This window comes from Pollachius pollachius (assembly GCF_949987615.1).
Source record: "Pollachius pollachius genome assembly, chromosome: 19".
NCBI classification, from domain to species: domain Eukaryota; kingdom Metazoa; phylum Chordata; class Actinopteri; order Gadiformes; family Gadidae; genus Pollachius; species Pollachius pollachius.
In genome coordinates, this window is record NC_136952.1 from 4,404,798 (window position 1) to 4,425,905 (window position 21,108).

Below are 21,108 nucleotides of genomic sequence, written 5' to 3' on the forward strand. Positions count from 1 at the left end.
ACGGATGGCTTAGTGAAGCCAGGAGAGGCCGTAGGGAGGAATCGATCACCCAGACCGGTGTTGTGCTTTGAATGTCTAAAAGGTGTGTTAACACCGACACCGATCTGGTCGTTGCAGACAGTTCCCTGAAGCTCTAGACGACCTCAACGAAGCCATGAGGCACTGCCCCAACAACCGGGAGATCCAGAGGCTGCTGCAGCGGGTGGAGGAGGAGTGCCGGCAGTTCGACCAGGAAGAGGAGGAGATGGGCGGGCAGCTCCAGCTGCAGCAGCAGCAGCAGCTCCTGGAGCTGGAGCCTCCGCCCTCCCCTCCCCCCACGCCTCCCCCCGAGGAGCTGGAGGACGAGGAGTCCCTCTCCCTGTCCATGCCCCTGCCCCCCCCGCCGGAGCCGCGGCTGGAGGACATGGAGCCCGTGCAGGACCTGTTCGAGGACGACGACTACCTGGAGCAGGAGCTGGAGGCCATGTCCCTGGGCCTGCCGCCGCCCGACTCCCACTCCAACACCTCCTCCAGCCTGCCCGTCATCCACAGCCCGCCGCTGTCCCCCACGCACGCCGACCACGTCTACCTGTCCGGGGTGTCCCCCATGGGGCAGCCGTACGAGTACCACCCCACCGCCTCCTCCATGTCCTCGCCCACCCACTGCACCTACCAGTCCACCTCGCCCTCCCTCTCGCCCACGCACCACAACTCCCACTACCGCCACAGCCCGCCGCACACCTCCCCGGTGCACCTGGCGTCCTACCGCTACAGCCCGCCGCTGGGGGGCGGCCAGGGCATGGACCACCAGAGCCCGCCCCCCTCGCCGCTGCGCCGCTCGGCCCAGTACCGGGTGAGCCCGCCCGCCGAGGGCGTGTGCCTGTACCGCTCGCAGTCGGGCTCCCCCGTGCGCTACCAGACGGAGCAGCCGCCCGGCCGGCCCAAGTCGCCGCTGTCCAAGCTCAGCAGCCAGCGCTCCTTCCAGCTCAGCTCGCAGCCCTCGCTGTCCTCCCAGCACCACCAGGCGCAGGGCCTGCGCCTGCAGCCCTCCATCGCCCAGATCGTGCGCACCAGCCAGCCCAACAGCGGCTACGTGGGCCAGATGGGCCACTCCATGGGCAGCCGCTACCCGGGCGGCGGCGGCGGCGGCGGCGGCGGCGGCGGGGAGATGGAGAGCCGGCTGATGTACCAGCCCTCCCTGGACGGGCGGCCCATGGCGCAGGTGCAGGCCAGCCTGAGCGCCGGGGCCCTCTGTCAGCACGGGGGCCGAGGAGGGGTCATGGAGCCGAACCTGTTGAAGGAAGAGCCGCCCCAGCGCCCCTCCTCTGCCTACCGCGCCAGCAGCGGGGGTCCCGGGGCCGTCCGCTACGGCCCCACGCCGCAGATCAGCCGCAGCCAGTCGGCCGCCTACTACCCCGTGTCGGAGCACGTGCTGGAGCGCGCCAACGCCATGCCCCAGTGCCAGCTGGAGTCCCCGGAGATGCCGCACATGGCGCGGCGCCCGGTCAGCGCCAACACCACGGAGATCAAGCCGCACGTGCCCACGCCCCGGCCCCTCATCCACTCCCAGAGCGTGGGCCTGCGCTTCTCCCCGTCCAGCAACAACATCTCCGCCGGCTCCACCTGCAACCTGGCGCCGGGCTTATGGCCGTCCTCTTCCATCCAGGGCATGGAGATCTCCCTGCAGGCCACGTACGAGCGCGGCTGCGACGACATCTCCCCCATCTCGCCCTCGCAGGGCGGGGGGCTGTACCCGGGCGAGGCCACGCGCTCCCGCAACACGCCCTTCATGGGCATCATCGACAAGACGGCGCGCACGCAGCAGTACCTGCACCAGCCCTCCCGGCCCTGGGCCATGACGTCCATGGACTCGGCCATCAGCCCCACCTCGCCCGGCCAGCTGGTGCAGCAGGGCTCCACCTACAGCCCGCCCACCTCGCTGGGCAACATCGCCTACTACAACAAGACCAACAACGCCCAGAACGGCCACCTGCTGGAGGAAGACTACTACTCCCAGTCGCAGCCATCCTCGCTGGGCAAGCTGGCCAACGGGTCGCGGGGCGGCGGCGGCGGCGGCGGCGGCGGCAGCGGGGACATCCTGGAGCGCGTGAGCCAGGTGCCCACCTACCCGGACGTCAAGGTGGCCCGGACGCTGCCCGTGGCGCAGGCCTACCAGGACAACATGTACCGCCAGCTCTCCCGGGACTCCCGGACCCAGGGCCCCACCTCCCCCATCAAACCAAAGAGACCCTTTGTGGAGTCAAACGTGTGACGGCCTCGTGTGTGTGTGTGTGTCTGCGGTGCGGGCCGGCCCGGACGGACGGACGGGAGTGAGAGGATCGCGAGCAAAAGAGAGAGAGGGAGAGAGAGAGGGCGTGGCTGCTGAACTCGTGTATGCGACTCGTCCGAAAAGAACTCACGACTTGAACTCAAAAGAGTATACTAGAAATAGAGCCGTGTGCGCTTCTGATCTCCCGCACGGAGAGGGGGGGGGGGGGGGGGCAGAGGTCAGTAGGGGCCCGCACCGGGAAGCGACACACTTCAGATCTATCCCCACGACAACCACAACACGCCATCGATTCATCATCCTGCTCTGCACAGAAGCTCTCTAGGGTAACCAAGGATGGTGGTCCCTTCTCTCCGATCTCACGCTCAATCAAAAGACACGTGAACTTCCGGGAGGAAGTGTGGCACAATTCCCCCCCCCCCCCCTCCCTCCCCAGGGGGGGCTCGGGGGGGGGGGGGCGCGGTTGGTGTGAGATCCGAGAGGGGGACAGAACAGCGGGTCGGACCCCGTCATCGTACTCGTGGAACTACGTACCCATCTTCTGTTCTTTCACAGCGTGTGCTCGAAGAGGCCAGAGGTCGAAAGTAGGCACTAATCTATGTAATACAATATTATATGTTCAATACTGTACATTACTGCAGAAAAAGATGACAAAAACAACTCGACAACTCAGTACTTAATGGAAAATAAATGACGATATTTATTATTAAGTTATATATTGTACATAGAGATACGAACCAAACCTAGTTTGCGTTTTTGAATTGTATTCTGTTGAGAACCATGCCTTCGTGTCCCGTCACTAGTCATGCTGGGAAACGCTACCAGGGGGGAGGGGGGGGACCTTGGCCAACTTTAAAAAGACAAGAATTACCTCCATTATGTTTCCAACCTCTTCTTTTGTTGTCACGCATCGCGAGAAAGTTCAAGTCAACCATAGTTTCGCTCCCACGCTGTAGATAACCCATCCCTGCGGTCAGAGCTCCTGTGGGGTGGAGCTCCACAGACCTGACGTGAAACATTAGAGATCCACACACAAAACACATAGGGACGCCGTGCCGTCAACCTTAGCCGGCAGATACAGAAGAACTGTGCATGAACGGGTTTGGGCTAGATTCGGGCTACGGTATTGTTGATGTTAAAATGCTTCTCTTGCATGTATTAACAAAGATCCATCCAAACTACTGCACACAACAACAACGCAAACAGACTTTGGTGCCAGAAGTGGTAGTTCTCCAGAAGTGGTCGTACTTCATGGACAGCCCCCTCCTTACCCATTTTTTTTTCTTTTTCTACAATCTTACCAGGTCAGATGTTTGAGGTTCAGTTTGTTGAGGCTCCACTGTATATCTTCAGTTGCGTGGGTGCGCGCGCGCGCTCGTGTGTGTGTGTGTGTGTGCGTGTGTGTGTCGCTGTATTATAACAGACCTCATCATATGCCTTAGTGTGAACTTCAACTAACCGCCATGGCTACTGTCTCGTGGCATCGTCCCGGCCCAGGCACTGGGACCGGCTCTAAATCAATAAACCACTTTGGAATTCTCGCTTCACTGTTTGCTTGTGAAGACGCCTAGGGCGGTAGTTTTGTACAAGCTCATAGAAAAATAGTTTTGCTAAATTCTCAAAAGACAGTGTACTGTATTCAACACTATAATAGGCCATTCGTACAATACATTGATTTGCTGTTTGATTTTTGTTTAGAGGGATCCTGTTTTTTCCTTTACTATACAGACTCAATGATAAAATAGTAAATGTACCGGTGCTCATAGCCGATGAGTGTCGTAAACTACTTTCAGTCGTGTTGCGCCTCTGTGAGCGAGAACGGAACATGCATGGGAACCACTTGATGGGATGTGGAGAAACGCAAGGCTTCTAAACAACACTGATACAAGCACACACATTGTGTGCACCCGAATCCGTTGGGACATTTTCTTCTTCTGCTTTATCGGATGCCTTTTCTTTCCATTGACCCATACTACACCTTTATTGTTCTGCCATTTCTGCACTAAAACGCCTGGGATGTTCTAAAACTGAGGGTGCACTTTATGTATTTGATTTACTGTTCTGAGGTGGGGGGAAGAGTGCCTGGTTGGTCTATATGTGGACTCCCTGACTGCTCACTGAGCGGGCCTAGGCACGACTACGTTTCATAATGCCAAGTGACGGGAAGGGAGAGCAGGAACTTTTCAATGAGAATCTTGTACAGACTTTCTTAGCATACATTATATCTGCTGTATGAATGCCTCCACTGGGAAGGATTGAGGTTGCGTTTCAACATTATGTTCAGATAATCCACCACTGGGCTAATTCATCTGCCGGAAACAGGAAAGCCATTTTTAATCAACTGGTTTCATGCACAAAGTAAATATCAGCCACTGTGCTGATATTTTTTATATTTGTGCCGTCAATGCAAACAAATTAATTAAATCTGGTCACATCTGCTATATATTTATATTTAGTTTGGTTATTGAGGATTGAGGCTATTTTGGTTGGATGTCACTCACAGATGAATGCAGGTTTTCCTTTTTGTTGGTCATATAGAAGAAATTTGAATGGCTGCCCACTAGTTATTTCATTCGGGTCTGCCTCATAACGTTTCTTCCCTCAATAGTGTGTTCTGCCATGTGAGAGAGATGCCTGACAGATCAGACCGGAGGAAAAGGTGCGACTGTATAATACTTAATTTAAACAGAAGAACTTTTGGGGGGCGTATGGTTTCAACATGTGGATGTATATTAGTTTGATGTAAATAGTCCAATGCATGTTCGATTCTTTCCATGAGCTCCAGCAGAAATATGTAAAGCAGTGTCCTGATTCTGGTGTGTGAGTGTGCGATATATACTGTCTGGATTTGGGAATAAAATAAGGAAACTCTCCCTGAATCATTTTCTTCAACTGTGCCAGACGACGGCAAAACTCCAGAGTCATTTATTTTAATTTAATGTATTCGCTTGCTGAGCAGAGTTCTATTTGTGTGTAAATGTGAGCTTTCAGATCGCTGTGATTAAACGATACAAAAGTATGACTAAAAACAATAAAAAGAATGTGTTTTTATCTCATGATAAATGATTGTAATCTGTACAGTCAACCCACAGTATGTACTGGAACATAAAGAAACATTTATAAATGCTTACCAACTGTCACACCCTGCATATCAGTTATTTACATTTTGACTTGTCTAGAACACACACACACTTGTGCATTGGCATTTTCCTTTCCCATGCTTGGCTGAAATGAATGAAATCCCTTTAAGGCTAAACATGAAATGACATTTGCGCCCGGTAAACACAACATATAATAGTCTTTGAACACCAAAGTAAAGATTAGCATCATTGAAGGCAATGAAACCAGTAAACCATCGCATAATAATCTTTGAACAACAAAGTAGAGTTTTGCATTATTGAAACCCGTGAACCAACATATAATAGTCCTCCAACACAGATGCAAACATTTGCATAATTGAATAACATTAATCCAATACAACATTTTTGGTGCAAAAAACATGAGAAAAAGGAACAGCTCAAACAGCTCGAGACTAAAGCATCCTCTCAGGGAGGTTTAACGCCAGAGTTGTTGCTCTAGCTGCTAGCAACGGTACACATCCCCTTGCTCTTCCCATTTCAGTCCCTCTTCATTTTGCTTGTGAGCAGGTGAACCCCGGCAGGCACCACCACCATCACCGCCTGAGGCACCAGGAGGAACTTGAGCAGGAAGAGTCCGTAGAACAGAGGCAGCGGCTGAATGGGGAGTGGGAAGCGGTTGATGTGGTACAGCCCCATGGAGGACAGGGCCAGACACAGGGCTCGGGAAGCCCAGGGAAGAGGCCAACCCCCGGGCTTCCAGTACTGGGAGAGTCCCAGGCCCAGGAGGGCTCCGCAGTCCCGGGCCAGAGAGGAAAGCGGGGCGGAGTCTAACCGGACCCATTCCGAATGCGCACACCACTTCTTGGCCAAAGTAATGGACCTGTGATATTATATAAACGGAGAGAAAAAAATATAGATATTTTGACAATTTGATTTGGCTTGGAAAGAAGCGGAAAACATAACCTTTAAAGCAGAGCAAACCCGGCCTTTAAAAGATGCTTTCAGGTTATTTTCATCCCCTGTAAAAGGCAAGTGGCCGGATAACCAGGTTATAAGAGGTGAGGGGAGTTATCTAAGGCTAACCAATAAGTGCTTAGTAAGGGCCTGTGTTTGGCTCGTTTTTAATATTTACCTCAGAAATATAATCAGAATATACAAAAATAAAGGAATGCGTAGCATTTAAGATTACCCCGTAGTTGCTCAATTTAATTGATCCTGCGTACTGGTGCTATTTTTAAGCTTACGGTTAATAAGTTTTAATATTTATTTATTGTGGATGCAGCAAGTACTCGCCATGAGAGGTCGAATCCCAGTTCTTCCAGTCCAATTTTCATCAGCAGAGCAGTGAGGAGCAGACCGAGGCTGGAACCAACATAAAAAAGCAGGGGTCGCTGTTCAGGAGCCCGAGGGTTCAAAATGACCCCCAAAATAAAACCTGGTGAGTGACAAGACAAAAGTTGAATTCCGGCTAGATCTGTAGTGTCATCGGTAAGTCCAAAGTAGAATTAAACTGCATTTACAAACCGACCTGTAATTGATCCAGCGACAACTTGATGAGGGAAATGGGCGAGGATGAAGATGCGTGACAGTCCGACAGCAACGAGCAAGGCAATATAAAGAAGGTATGGAAGTGCTGTCCAGATAACACTAAAGACAGACAAAAATAAGTATTAGTGGAACATTAAAGACAACATGCGCATGCGTGGTACACGTTTTGACCAGAGACGCACCTTCGGGTGCGGGAGTACAGATAGGAGCCCACCGCTGACACGATCACCCACCACACTGCTGCAGTCACCATAGCATGACCCGAGGGACTGCCTAGATATGAAGCAAAACTTGCACCATTATCGTTTTAAATTGCAGCAAATAGATGGTCTATTTGACCACATGTTATGGACTGGTGTTTAACTATATTATAGACCATAGGAACCATTCTTACCGGGGCCGGTTTCACAAGTGGAGGCGAATTGAATAACTTGGGGGTGGTTGTTGACGAATAAACGGGATTCACCTATCCACCAGTATGGTCTTTCTCCGAAGAGAACCCTGCAAATAATAAATATTACGCTTAAGTTTATTTAATTTGACATATGTCTGCGCTTCTGACGCCTTGTACTACTCTGGCCTCGGTTTCCGGAGGAGCGTAAACACGGACGGACCAATATTGATATACGGATGTCATAATTACTCAAGTTTATCGTATTTTGCATTGTTTTAATTGTACTATTGGTGCTCAAATCACGCATACGCTTTTAAAAATATATACTTTTATTTCAATGGTAATGCTACATTATCGCCAATATATTTTCTGAACGATGTTTCACAATGACGAGGTGTAGATCCGACTCACCATTTGAACACCAAGTTCAGCCACTCGGAGACCGCCGCCACCCACAGCACGGTGGTCCCAGTCCGCCTGTGGATGAAGTATGTCAGCGGGAAGATCAGCAGAAAAGCTGCTTTGGGGTCCCCCATATGCGTGATGATCAGCCATAGCTTCTCCTGGCTCATCGTCTTCTGCTGGAGGCTGTCAGCCACCCAAACGCCATGGGTGTACACAGCTTCCATCTTATGTGCACTCTTTTGTGGACCTCGGCCTCAATCCACTGTATAATGGGATGCTATGTTTCAGAGAAACTAATGGTCGTTACCTTGCGGCCCCAACGAGCAGATATATTCTCTATATTCCCTCCAGGGGGCGCCAGAGTCAGATTATTAAAATATATTCGCCAGAGGGACAATGCAAACCATACATTCATTTTGTAATGCAACGGATAATTTATACAGAATATGCCTTCGGACGGTTTTGTGTACAGATCGTAATACACCGGCCATGAATTAAAAAACAACAAATGCATCCACATATTTCGATATTTAATAATGAAGGGGGGAAGCCGACTCGACACGCCCTAAGCGTCAAGTGGGCTGAACACGACGTCACCGCGTCGTCTTTACGTAAGGTAGGCGCTCCGGTTTCCTGGCGGAGAAGATGGCGGCTCCTGGACCGGGGGAGTATTTCAGCGTCGGGAGCCATGTCTCTTGCCTCACCTGCTTGGGCCAACGTCTGCAAGGAGAGGTGGTCGCGTTCGACTACCAGTCCAAGATGTTGACTCTGAGTATCCTTTCTTTCCCGAGCTGTGGAGCCTCCGTCGGCCTCGCGCGCTGCACGGGCCTTTAGGGTAACCGAAAATATGTCAAATAGTGATCCGCGCAGGCGCAATGGATGCTAACAGAGAGGACCATCTTTGTCGGTTTTAACTGTTACGATTCACGTATTTCTTTATTTTTTTCGCCGGTCATCTGTCCGAATTATTGATCTACATATCTCGGGCTATTTTTTGATGGAAGCACCGCTATGCTGCGGTGCCGTGTTGTGACTGTAGGCAATGTAACACACGGATCACTATCTGGCAGCGGACTCTAGCACGGCATCATGGCTGTGGAGCACAGCCCGATCCCAGTTACCGAAAGCTGCTCATCCCAGCTCGTTTAGACGTTAAAACACGGCCATGTGGGTGCTGTAATTCGTGTCACACAAGGCTGGGAAGTAATGCTCGTGTTTTGGGTTACATCTAATGGCTCACGACTATTCACGACTGCTGACCACCAGTGGGTAGCTGGTAGCATGCTAACAAAGTGAGCTAGCCGCTGTGACCGGTCAGCCGCCGCTAAGAGCTGCTGCCTTATCCCCGCTGCCCTTCTTATCCGTGCTGCCCTTCTCATTTCCTCCATTTAATAATGGTTCCCGACATGCGTAATGGTGTAATGCGTTCATATCAAAAGTGAAACCACCTGAAACGTGTTGGTTAAATGGAGGCAGCAATGTTCGAGTCACCCCAGTGCATTACACCTCGTTTATACATGGGTGTGTTGCTCACTTCAACATTAAATGGCCAAGAGAGACGCACACTTTACACTTACAGTATTCAACCGGCTGAATTAATTTCTAATTTAGTGTAGCACTAGGTAATAGCATATATATATATTTTTGTTTGCCATGGTGGTCTAGGTGGATTCTCAAACCATTTGGTTAATATGAACTTTATGTAAAAATGGATTTAGGAGCAATTCATTCCTTACTTGTCTAACGGTGACACATTTTCTTTGCGTTTCTTACCTTTACTTTCCTACTATGCTAGAGGTCAGTCCACTTAGGCTTTTATTTAAATGTGCATTTGGACTTTTCACCCTTGACATGAAATTAACCTTGGGTTTCTATTAATATGTAATCATGCTGATATATATTCTGGCAATTTTCTCTATGTTGTTTAAAGGAATTGATGATTTAGTTGCTGCTAGAGTTGTTGCTTTAAGCATTTAGTTGGCTATCTCGGGTTAAGTCACTTCCCCGGCCCCACCTCTCCCTATAGTCTTTTAATGGTGCAGATTTGACAGTTCCCATTTGCAACAGTGGTGTTTTATGCCAAGCCTTGCTTTTATCACATTTCAATTATGAAACTTGAATCTTCATGTATAAAACAACTCCCATTACAACACTGAACCATGATGCCAAGTTGTAGCAGTTTGGTGCCTTAACTTGAGTGTTCCCCAGAATGTGCTTCCTCCAGTGGAAAGGCAAACCTCAATGACGTCATCCTGATCAACTTAGCCTATGTTTCGGATGTGGATATCATAAACGACCGCACTGAGCCTCCTCCTCCACTAGCATCACTGAATGTTAGCAAGGTATGTCCTTCATCTGTCATTGACTTTGGTAACTTTATTTAGGGGGTTAAACACCCAATGGCTGGGTGCAGGGTAGAGCTGCAGTGCAAAGTGATGGCTGTCTTACACACTAGTCCACATTTTATTTGTACACGGATATCCGGGACTTTAATTTATTGGGAATTGTAAATCATTGGCAGTCTTTTACAAATAGAACAGGGGGCTGGAAACGCAAATGGGCTAACATATTGTTTGGATAAATTGGGGGAACATGTTTATGTTAATTTAACTGTGAAGTCTACAATGAAACCAACTCCTAATTATTTCACATAAAAAACAAATTGCTGTACTTTTTTGTTAATCTTCCCACAGCTGGCCAACCGGGCACGGACAGAAAAGGAGGATAAGCTTTCCCAAGCCTATGCAATCAGTGCTGGGGTTTCTGTGGAGGGCCAGCAGCTATTCCAGACCATTCACAAAACGTAAGCATTACTGAATACTCAACTCAAGAGGAGCATTGCACCACAAAGCAGCCATAACCTTTTTATGTATCAGAACCATAGCCCTTTGAGTTGGCCAAACTTGTTTTGACCCCACAGTCAGGGATTGACCTGCAAACATTATTAATAGAACCAGTGGCGTGTGCAGGAGTCGGGGGACTTGGAGCAAGAATGTTGGCTTGCTAGCACGCTAGCTCCATCTCGACCACTGTATTTGGCGCAGAGCAATTTTATGGCAGCATCACTTGGCTTCCCCTAAGTTCTTTTAGTTTGTTCAGAGCTGAAAACTAAGAAAAACACAGAACATTGTTGACTTAATGACTGGAGTAATTTTTAAAATAATGTAACATGCAATTGTTTTAGTTTGGGCTATATTGCAAATACCTTATACATGCTCCTTAGCATAATAATTCCCATTGATTATTTCATTTGATACATGATACAACTTTAGTGAACAGAGCCTGATACAACTTTAGTGAACAGAAGATGACTCAATGACTCTTTTCCCCACGGTCTCTGAGAGTCCAAATGTAAAACATTCACTCATCCTTCGCACAAAACATTCAAATGTAGCTTCTATCTCATGAACCTAGACTTCATGGTCTGACAAAGTTCACAAACCGAATAGGCAAGCAGACGCTTCTATCCAAAGTGACTTCAAATAAATAGATTTCTCAGAAGAAAGAGAAACAACAATATATGCTGCTGATAAAATAAGGATGTTTATAGTAACAAATGCCAAGCATTTACAATTGCCAGGTTAACCCATGCCCTGTATTCAACAAAGATATATTCCTTTAAAAATAGACTCTCAGCCAATCGACAGGCTGCCTCAGAATTTGAGGCTACCATCACCGTGTGATTTTTTATCTATACCCTTAACCAACTGCCAATAAGTTGGCCAAATATGTACATGACTATGCAAACAGGTCTGGTTAGATTGGTGAGGTGGTCGTTTAAGTTGAATATATATCCATAAACACACACACACACAGTGCTAGGAAAGTGAAGTGTAGACATTTTTGAGGCCCAGAGAAAGGGAGAAGGAAAGTTCTTGACCTATGCAACTGCAAAAGCGGATTTGCCTTCTAATTCAAAGGGAAGCTTCTCTCTATGAAAGAATGGGGTACTGTAGATGTTGCAGATTGTTCATGATAGTTTTCTGTAAAGGTCTTGGTAAGGAAGTAGACGCCAAGTTGCAACAAGAAACACTATTGTGTGCATTCAAGTACAATATAAACACTGTATGGCATTGCTGTCAACCTTTGTATAACAACTTGACAATGTCTATTTATTTGGCTGTTACCCAACCATATTCATATAAATGCCCTAATTTTCATGTCCTCCCTACGACCTCCCATGGCAACCTTAAAAGAGTCTACATGTTCCTTTTTAATGTGTTTTAAGTGTTAGGAATTGTATTCTCGCATTTAAATAGCATATTTTCTATACGGTAATAGTTCATATTCTTATACATCAACAGCACACGTCACACAAGACCAAACCCATAGTTGTCCACTGGGGAACTTATCCGTCTCTATCCTTTCCTTTGTAGCATCAAAGACTGTAAATGGCAGGAGAAGAACATAATTGTGATGGACGACGTCGTAATCTCGCCGCCTTACCAGGTCGACAACTGCAAAGGCAAAGAGGGAAGCGCTTTAAGTCATGTACGCAAAATAGTAAGTGCCATAGATTTCTATCCACATTGAGTCACAAAGCCCAGGCTTAAAGTGACTGCAGAGCGAGGCTTGGTACGATCCAGGTGTATCCAAAATCAATATTTGAGTAACTACAAAATGTTGTAGTGCTGCATAAACGTAGTCAACACTGCAATAGCCAATCCGAAGCTAATTGTAATAAGTGTGAACATTTCCAGTACAGTCACTAATTACAGGTCGTTCGAAGTTCTGCAAAAGTTTCCAAATATTTTACGAATCCCTAACGGGAAAAAAATAAATAATGTTTTCTGTCCGTGTTTTAGCAGTTGTCCAATTTCTGACTTGCGTTCTGTGTCCCTCCCCCCCCCCGCGTAGGTCGAGAAACATTTTAGAGACGTGGAAAGTCAGAAGTCCATGCAACGTTCACAAGCACAGCAAACACAGAAGGACTCTACTCTATCCTCTTGAGTCGACGGCGGGCGTCGGCCAGGGAAGGCGTCGCGGGCCGTCTGGCGGCCGACGCCGGAGCGGCCCTGCAGTCCTCGCCCTCGTTATTGAGACGAAAGAGGAGGAGAGCTGAGGGCCTTTCGGTCCCGAAGATCAAAATACCATTTAAAAGGAAAAAAAAAAAAACGAGAAAAAGACAAAAAAGAAAGAGGAAAGATAAAAAAATTAAATTAGACTTTATAAAGAATAATTTAAACATGAACCATAAAGCATAGTTTCCTTAACTAACTTGTCTCATTCTGCCCCCCTACCTCCTCTCTTCCTTCCTACATGTCCCGAAAAGCCTTTCTTTTGCTCCCTCCTACCTTTGCCTTCAATTCCATTTCTTCACAAAGAGAAAACTAGCGCAGTCAGAAAGGCTTGTTAGCTTTATTTTCTGTCATCGTTTCCTTTTTGCTGTATCCATGTTCTACAAGTGTCTGTATTTTCTGTATTTTAAACAAAATGTGACTTGAAACGCCACACTTTAAAAGGACATTTTCTAAAATAAAAGTAACAAAAATTCTGACTGTAATACTGTAATTTTAACAACTTTTTCAACGAACTCAAATGTCTCAGTTTCTCCATGTGTGTTTGGGCCCGAGCTGCCAACTGCATTGAGCGTGACGACGCTCTTCACACGCTCTCACGCCACTACTCCTATTTCTCGCTATTTCCCCTTTGCTCCCAACTTTTTGAAAAAGCTCGTACATAATCTAACGATGCGCTCCAAAGAAACGGTCAGAACCGTGCTGAGCTCTCTGAAATCTGATCCCAGACAGCAGAGCACACTGAGCTCAGACCACGGTCACGCTATCTTCACTTCGGCGGAACTTTATTTTCCTATGTTGAAATACATGTCTTAACCAATATGCATGCATTGCTATGTAGGCAGATATTGAAAATTCCTAAAATGGTGAAATTAAATATTATGCCTCAAACGACATATACATGAAGGAATATGTTTAACAGGTATCAAGTTCTACTGTTTGGAGTTGTAATAATTAGATGCTAAACCCCTCCCCAATATGCATGTATTTCTATATAGGCAGATTTGATACAAACACAGACATCCTAAAACAATTATACAAAATCGTACATATTCTTGTTCAATATGTCCCAGCCGCGGTACCTCTGTGCAGAACACAGTAACTTTAAAACAAAATAGGACTTGAACCCTGGTCTCCAGTGTTGGTAATCAATAGCTTCTGTTCACACACTGAGCTGTGTTCATAGGAATTATGAGACGGAGGGGGAGGCAAAAAGCACCAGCAAAACATCCAACAGGATGTGATCGGAGGTTTTACCTGACTAAATTCCTTCCTTTCCACGTCTCCCCGAATTGTAGGAATCCATACTTTTCAATATTTTTTAAACATCAAACATATTTTCGGTCAAAGGCATGTGGCTTTCAGGGATAACTGATACAAATTCTAAACCTATGGATGTGGGTATAGTCATATCTCAAGCGACCCCGAATGGGCCCCAAACAAATGTGCTGCTCAAATCTCCCTCCAAGGTTTTCTGAAAACTTGGCAGCCCTGCTTGTGGGTGACGTGTCCAGGCAGTATTTTGCCAAAAACTTGGAACAAAAGAACACTTCAGTATTAAGTTTAGAAGCATGTTATCATAGCTTCAACTTGTTAGTGGTTTATTTGAAGTAACCCCTGCTTGGGCCTCAATTTAACTGGATTTCCTCAAAAAAAGATTGTAGGATTGTCCTTTTGATAACATAATTGGACGGATTTGGGGTCAGTCAGTGCACAATTCTATAGGCCATAATCACCAGCCGCACAAATTGCTTGCGTGCAGTTGATAATATTGCTGGAATAGGCCTACAGTTCTGCCAACTAGGCCTGCTGCTCTATACGCCCCTTACATACTTTATGGATCCCTTCATATTAGATTTATTAGTTAGGATGGATGTGCATCATTCAAAGTTAGAAAATGTGCTTACAGTCACGTTCAACTGACAATATTTTAGGCTGCAGATAAGCCGAGGTGATTCCGATTCAAGTTGACGAGCCATCTATTTGTCACTTGATGTTGCGCCATAATATAGTTTGATGGACGAAACGTTTGTGCAATGGGAGATCCTTTCATGGAAAAAGTTGATATTTATATTCTACATCAGGCAGCAACTGATGTAAATCTTTATGTTGGCACCGCTCCAGACTGGACATGATGGCCGGGTTCCGGGATTTACTGATGCTTTGTGATGATTTGGTTAAGCCTTTAATCCCTCTTTATCAGAAATATTCACTCGTCTCTCCCCGAACATTTCCCGAGAGAGAGCAACCTTCTCTTCTCGTCGGAATCAACTATTTATCTGGAACAAAACATCAACCTATATTCTACCTGAACACAGTGCAGCGATGGTTTGCTGTCATTTTTTCTACCAGCCTTGAAAATAGTATTTTCGTTAAAAAAAAAAATAAAAAAAATATTCGGCATAAACGCGATGTTGTGTGCAGCGGTTAAGCTACTGCCCCTGCTTTTCATCTCCATCTTGGGCTCCACGTCGTGTCCTGACCGCTGCCGCTGCTTCCACTCCTCTGATCTGGTTGACTGCCAGTCAAGAGAGCTGACCCGCATCCCCCAGGATGTCGCTGAGGGGACGTGGCTGCTGGACTTCAGCAGAAACCGGCTGACGGAGGTACAGAGCAACGCTTTCATCGGACTGTGGTCGCTCAGAATCCTCCTGCTGTCCAACAACAGCATCCAAGCATTGGAACCCCAGGTAAAATGAATACAAATACATCAAAAAAAAGATGGGAAATCAAACAGTGTTATTAATTCAGATTTTCAAATAGCACTCTACACAAAGCTCTAATGTGTACAGCAGTATTAAGTACATTCTTTTACTTTTTTCCTAATCTATCCTAAGCAATCCTTGGCCTACATGCCCATCTGCACGTCAACTCCAAGTACAAGCCGATGTTTATGAAGTCATGTATTTGCATTTGTTATGTAACGTGTGTGTCGCCATTTTCAGTCGCTATCATCCCTGCAATTTCTGGAGATCCTGGACCTGAGTTTCAACCGACTGCACCAGCTCCCCGGGGACTTCTCCCAGAGCCTGGGGTCCCTGCTGGAGCTGCGTCTCCACCACAACCTCCTGCGGCACCTGGCCCCTCCAGCCATGGACAAGCTGGAGAACCTCAGGAAACTGGACCTCAGCTACAACGTCCTCCGGACCATGGATGCCGGGCTGTTGAACGCCCTGGGCCACCTCCGATACCTCAACCTGGAGGGGAACAAGCTGGACACCCTGGAGGACCACCTGCTCACCCGGCAGCAGAGGCTTGAGGTGCTGCACCTCGGCCACAACAACATCTCCCTGATCGAGAGCGAGGCCTTGGCCCCGCTGCGCAGCCTCAATCTGCTGGGGCTGAGGGGCAACCGGCTGGAGCACGTCCACTTCAGGGTGTTCCTGGGGCTACGCACCTCCTCCTCCGCCTACCTCCAGCTGGCCCTCAACCCCTGGACGTGCGACTGCGAGTTGCACCGCGTCTTCAGCAAGATCCAGCACGTACGGTATCTGAAGGTGGAGGACTACAAGGAGATCGTGTGTCAGGGCCCGGCCCCCTTAGCGGGGGCATCCCTGGCTGTCATGGACAGCCAGCTGTGCGTGGCCGAGACGTCCACGGTCCTGGTCATCACCATCACCGTGGTGCTGGCGGTCATCTGCGCCCTGGTCAAGGCCAAGCGCAACAGCAATAGCAAGCAGTCTGTGAGTGACAGTGATCCACAAGCACTGGAGAAGTGAAGTGCGTCTTGGAGGAGGTGGGAAGGAAGTGCAGTGAGGGGGACTGATTGTTTGTCAGGTGGTCAGATGATGGGATTTATTCACCTAGCAACCGTCTGGGTTCTAAACGGTGACTGAATGTGGAATTATGCATTCAGTTCCCCTACCCAGCGAGTGTTTAGAACCCGTATGGCCTCAAGGTGATTAAGGTCCATGGTGTAGCTGGGATTTGATGTTTGGGGGATCTGCGCTCGGTTAGAGAAAATGTTTTCATAATCAAGCATTTGTTGGATATGAATAATTACCATCAATATAACATTCATCTCTTTGATATCCTTTTACCAAATAATCCATGTTATGTTATGACTTTTGTGTTGTATTTGAGCAGTGCTTCTGAACCGTGTGGTCATCTTACATTTGTTGTATTCTTCCACAGACTAATAGTGGTCAACTCACCTCATTTTTCAATCCTATTGCATTTCCATACCGTTTTATTTTAACTGACCCGTTTATTTTTCGCCTTACCGTACATGACGCAGTACATTATTGTAGCCAATCAGCTGCTTGAAAAAGTTTCATAATCTTTTAAAAAGAAAATGCAACCACATATTACAAAAGCTGGGCAAGTTTATTAAATTGAATGAAAGATACATTCATGAGGACCATGTTTACAATGAGATTTACAAAAGCAACACAATTCAGTTCAATGCTATATGGTTTTGGACTGCAGCCTTCCTCTTTCATAGAAAATTCCCCACATATGAATTTAAACCATTCCCTCTGTGGCCCCAATGCACCACTATAACAGTAAGTCGTGTTACCATAACATCGTTTAAGCTAATTTCATCAGGACTCAGAGTATGACCGTAAAAAAGACCTAGTAAACGTGACTTTATAAATTATAAAATTCAAATAAATAAATCCTATAAAAAAATGAGGATGGACATTTTTTGGTTCCGTGGAACAGCAACAGGCGACCAGACAAAAGAGACTGTGGCTTACACTGCAAGCATCCCAACCCCGCCACCCTGCAAACACTAGCGACTGAGTGTGTGTGTGTGTGTGTGTGTGTGTTGGGAATTCTTATTGACCGTCGACAGAAGGGCAGCTCGAGCTTAAAGCCGGACGGCCTCACAAAACAAAAAAGCAAACAGTTCCCGAGTTCACCCATCCCGTGAGCAGAATCTTCACGTGTCTCTGTCGGGTTGTCGTCGCACAGAAAGAAAGCCACCCCTCTAAACAACCAGGGAAAAGGTCGCCTCATCCGTCGGTGGCCAGGATGAGCACGGCGCCAAAGATCCCCACGTTGTGGCCGATCAGCTTCATCTGGTTCCAGAACTCCACCTTGCGCGTGTGGTGCCAGAAGCCCATGTTGCCGTCGATGAAGAGGACGATGAGGGGCAGCACGGTAGCCAGGACCTGCGCCGCCAGCCGGATGTACCAGCCCGAGAGGAAGGCCAGGGCCAGCGCTCCGAAGAGCAGCACCATCAGCATCAGGGTCACCTCCCCGCCCGGGATGTGGTTCAGGAAGACCTGCCGGTCCTCCTTGCTGTGCTGCAGTGAGTACACCTGGTGGCGGAGCAAGAGCACTGCGGTCACGCGCCGGTTTGACGATAAATATTTGGGAGCACTACTCGTTAATATGAGCTGTTAATAAACGTGCACACTTGTGGAGTGCGTGTGTGTAGTGGACGCTGGTTTCCGCAGATTCGATTGGACACACACACGCACACACACACACACACACACAAACGCACGAGAATGATGGCTCTGAAATGTCAGGAAGGAATGCCTGCAAAACTCTCAAACTCTACAATTAACGGATTTCTTCATTGACCTGTGACTAGTGTGTCGGAGGAGCCTAGCAAAGCCACTTGGGTGGCGTGTGGAAGGTTCGACTGCCACAATGGGATTCTTAGGTCATGTAGAAAACATCCTTGTTCACTCCATCTATACGTCATTATATCTCATACTGCATCAATCACTGTAAATCATGATCCCACTCATTACATTTGCAGATCCTTATGCGCTATGGGTAGAAGTGTGACAGCCCATTACTCTGTGGTTTCAATTAGGTTCTGCGGTTAATCATGGAGGAAGGGGAGAGGACGTGCACACAGCGCAATTATTCCATCTAGGTCAGAATGGTATGAGGGCCCTGTACTCTGTAGGTCAGATTTATTTTTAAAGTGGTATTCCAGATGTAAGTCTATCATATTAAAATGACCCTAGTTTTCATCTGATGGATCTTTTGTCTACCTGATTCAACAACATTTCCCCCTATATTTGCAAAACTTGCTCAAACAAAACACTCAGACTACGAATGCTTTTAGGAACACCGATCTAATCCTGTGTAAAGACCCACTTTGTACACTATTGGTTCACCGTTCTAATACTGCGAGAGAACCACCAAATGGAAATCATTAGGTTCCCATTAGGGGCCATCTAATACTAGGTAGAGACCCACTAGCTACACCGTTAAGTCTACCATTCTAATAATGGGTATAAACCCACTTTGTGCCTGGAGCAGCCTGGGTTATTTGTGTCGCAGATTCAACAAGGTGCTGCAAACATTCTTTGGTACCCCATCGGAGTACAGTGAACTCATTGTAAAGAGTCTTCTGCTTGATTGGCTGGTATTTGCATTCACTTGCTGGTGAAGGTCAGGTGACAACAGAGTACTCTGTTAAAGAGGATTTGCATTGTATTGCTGCCAGAGTTAGCTTTTCCTGGTGCTAATACAATTGTACGTATTATATCAACTTCACGTCTCCCTTACTAGCCTTGCCTTGAAAACACCCACACAGAGTTATTAATTCAACCAAAGCCCACTCTGACGGACCACTATGCCCTGTAGAACCACACAGGCGTCCCCCAAGACGGTGACGGTCAGCACACTCACCATACAGATGAGGTAGACCCCGATGAAGACTTGTCCCGTGGACTGCAGGGACCGGGTGCGGTGCTTCTGCCGGTACACCTCCCCGGCACCGCTGGCCAGGACCAGGAAGCCCCCGACGATGGCCAGGGATCTGGAGTACATCCTCACCTTCAGGGAGAGAACGGAGACCGAGTTCAACCACAGCAGGACCATCGCCACGTGGGATCAACGCAGAAAGCACTACAGCATGGGTGTGATGGTGGGGTTGAAATGTCAATATGATTTTAATCATAATAATAGTTTCATCTTTTAATATATTCTCTTTAGACTGCTGTTTGGTTGAAGAACAGTAACCAGAAGAGCAAGTTTAAGCAGTATTATTATTATTATTGTGATATAAACCAGAGCTTTGCCAAGCTTATTATAAAGAGGCAGTACTGTTAGACAACACCTTAAAAGTTCACACCCAACTACACAACACACTACTAGCACAAATAAAACCTCAAGCGGGCGACCAGGCAGGTAACAGGGTCACAGCCTAAGTGCCTGTAGCGCGGTAACAACCGTTTCAGATGATTCCTAACGATATGTCCGGCTGCCTACCTTGAGCCAGTCGCCGTAGTGCACCTGCTCTCCGATGTAAGACGCATAGGTGCTGATGGCCAGCTGCATGGCGGCGGCCAGGGCGAACCACCTCCTCTTCACCCCGAAGGACATGAAGCTGGCACAGAGCACCGCCGCCCCCATGTCCAGGTACAGGTACGGCATCTGGATGTCAGGCTTTCTAAGGGAGGAGCGGAGAGATCAAAAAGCCAAGTTAGGTCTCTTTAGGGTCAGCCTTGTTGGATGCAAATGATGAGTGTCGCAATGATCAAGGAAGCAACGTTTTCCCTTCAACAATGGTAATATAAGTGTTTTATAGGCTACATGTAGGAAGAACAGTATTGAGTTACTTATTAGCCAGTAGCTGTTCTGGGCATGTCCAACACAAGTGTCAGAAAGGTTTCTGACCCCCGCCCTTTATACATACACAAACACACACACACACACACACACACACACACACACACACACACACACACACACACACTTATGTTAAAACGAAAGCCTGCAGAGGATAACTCCAACACAAAGATTATAGAGGGCGGTTCTACATAATTACAGACTATGGAAACTATACAAAGTCTGTGCAGCTGAAACGTTTCCATGTGTCTGGAGAAATGTAGTCTCAGTTGTTCCAAGTCAAACACCTGCATTGCGTAGATCTACATGTAGTAAATCAATGAGCACCGATTTAGCGAATTATTTGGGCAATTATAGTAATCCATTTTCAAGTTGAATAGTTTGTTATGAGTATGAGATACATATGAGAGTTGAAATGTAACTCTAAGCCGATTCATTCTTCCGACCCAACAGTTCTGAATTTTGCCATACAAGACTTGAATTTTGCATGAACGTACCTTTTCGCATCGGCCCGCTCGGCAAAGAGCATCAACATACTGAAGCAGTTCCAGAACCCGAAACGGGTTAATATAAACGCCCCAAATTGACATAGAAATTTAAGCACTTGCTTTCTACTTGGAGCTGCCATGGTTCACGTATCGCACAGCGCAGTACAGATCCAACTCTATTTCCGCATTCAACTTCATCGGTGCCAAAGTAAAAGCTCACCGGGGCTTTAACCGCGGATTAAATCGAGACCGCTTGCCGGTTGTCTTCGTTGAACTTTTATTTTGAAAAGCGACGTGTTTTTAGAATAGCGTCTTGCCATTGGCTGAGGAGTCCATTGCCTCGCAAGTCCTAGTCGGTCGCAAGCGG

At 47.4% G+C, this 21,108-nt stretch overlaps 5 protein-coding genes across 12 annotated transcripts in view; 3 read left to right on the forward strand and 2 right to left on the reverse strand.

Annotated features, from left to right (window-relative positions):
* Positions 1 to 2,253, forward strand: part of tanc2b (tetratricopeptide repeat, ankyrin repeat and coiled-coil containing 2b) — a 137,178-nt gene extending 134,925 nt beyond the window's left edge. For all 8 annotated transcript variants that reach the window (XM_079756283.1, XM_079756285.1, XM_079756286.1 and 5 more), the window contains one exon: positions 118 to 2,253. In XM_079756283.1, the coding sequence (XP_079612409.1) occupies positions 118 to 2,251 (2,134 nt within the window). In that variant the 3' untranslated portion in view covers positions 2,252 to 2,253. The remainder of the gene's footprint in view (positions 1 to 117) is intronic.
* Positions 2,254 to 5,883: 3,630 nt separating this feature from the next.
* g6pc3 (glucose-6-phosphatase catalytic subunit 3) lies at positions 5,884 to 8,004 on the reverse strand (the record flags this gene model as incomplete). The annotated part of the gene is made up of 6 exons (XM_079756302.1): positions 7,700 to 8,004; positions 7,289 to 7,395; positions 7,077 to 7,167; positions 6,875 to 6,993; positions 6,640 to 6,781; positions 5,884 to 6,226 (listed from the first exon to the last, which is right to left on the reverse strand). The coding sequence occupies exons 1-6, from the start codon at positions 7,915 to 7,917 to the stop codon at positions 5,884 to 5,886; spliced, it is 1,020 nt and encodes a 339-aa protein (XP_079612428.1). The 5' UTR covers positions 7,918 to 8,004.
* A 310-nt stretch (positions 8,005 to 8,314) lies between these two features.
* Positions 8,315 to 13,190, forward strand: lsm12b (LSM12 homolog b). The gene is made up of 5 exons (XM_079757103.1): positions 8,315 to 8,465; positions 9,902 to 10,035; positions 10,387 to 10,496; positions 12,070 to 12,196; positions 12,551 to 13,190. Exons 1-5 carry the CDS (start codon positions 8,339 to 8,341, stop codon positions 12,641 to 12,643), a joined length of 591 nt encoding a protein of 196 aa, XP_079613229.1. The 5' UTR covers positions 8,315 to 8,338; the 3' UTR covers positions 12,644 to 13,190.
* A 1,932-nt stretch (positions 13,191 to 15,122) lies between these two features.
* LOC307090209 (uncharacterized protein) lies at positions 15,123 to 16,430 on the forward strand (the record flags this gene model as incomplete). The annotated part of the gene is made up of 2 exons (XM_079756783.1): positions 15,123 to 15,401; positions 15,657 to 16,430. The coding sequence occupies 2 exons, from the start codon at positions 15,123 to 15,125 to the stop codon at positions 16,428 to 16,430; spliced, it is 1,053 nt and encodes a 350-aa protein (XP_079612909.1).
* A 606-nt stretch (positions 16,431 to 17,036) lies between these two features.
* Positions 17,037 to 20,904, reverse strand: tmem101 (transmembrane protein 101). The gene is made up of 4 exons (XM_079756403.1): positions 20,751 to 20,904; positions 19,894 to 20,074; positions 19,312 to 19,458; positions 17,037 to 17,978 (listed from the first exon to the last, which is right to left on the reverse strand). Exons 1-4 carry the CDS (start codon positions 20,879 to 20,881, stop codon positions 17,670 to 17,672), a joined length of 768 nt encoding a protein of 255 aa, XP_079612529.1. The 5' UTR covers positions 20,882 to 20,904; the 3' UTR covers positions 17,037 to 17,669.
* Between the last annotated feature and the right edge of the window lie 204 nt (positions 20,905 to 21,108).

Excerpts from the sequence above, each read along its gene's own strand:
- lsm12b (XM_079757103.1), top strand. The coding sequence starts at position 8,339 with ATGGCGGCTCCTGGACCGGGGGAGTATTTCAGCGTCGGGAGCCATGTC. Across the intron at positions 10,036-10,386 it reads CATCACTGAATGTTAGCAAG|CTGGCCAACCGGGCACGGAC; the intron begins GTATGTCCTTCA and ends ATCTTCCCACAG. Across the intron at positions 12,197-12,550 it reads TAAGTCATGTACGCAAAATA|GTCGAGAAACATTTTAGAGA; the intron begins GTAAGTGCCATA and ends CCCCCCGCGTAG.
- tmem101 (XM_079756403.1), bottom strand. The coding sequence starts at position 20,881 with ATGGCAGCTCCAAGTAGAAAGCAAGTGCTTAAATTTCTATGTCAATTT. Across the intron at positions 20,075-20,750 it reads GAGCGGGCCGATGCGAAAAG|AAAGCCTGACATCCAGATGC; the intron begins GTACGTTCATGC and ends CTCCTCCCTTAG. Across the intron at positions 17,979-19,311 it reads GGGTCTACCTCATCTGTATG|GTGTACTCACTGCAGCACAG; the intron begins GTGAGTGTGCTG and ends CTCCGCCACCAG.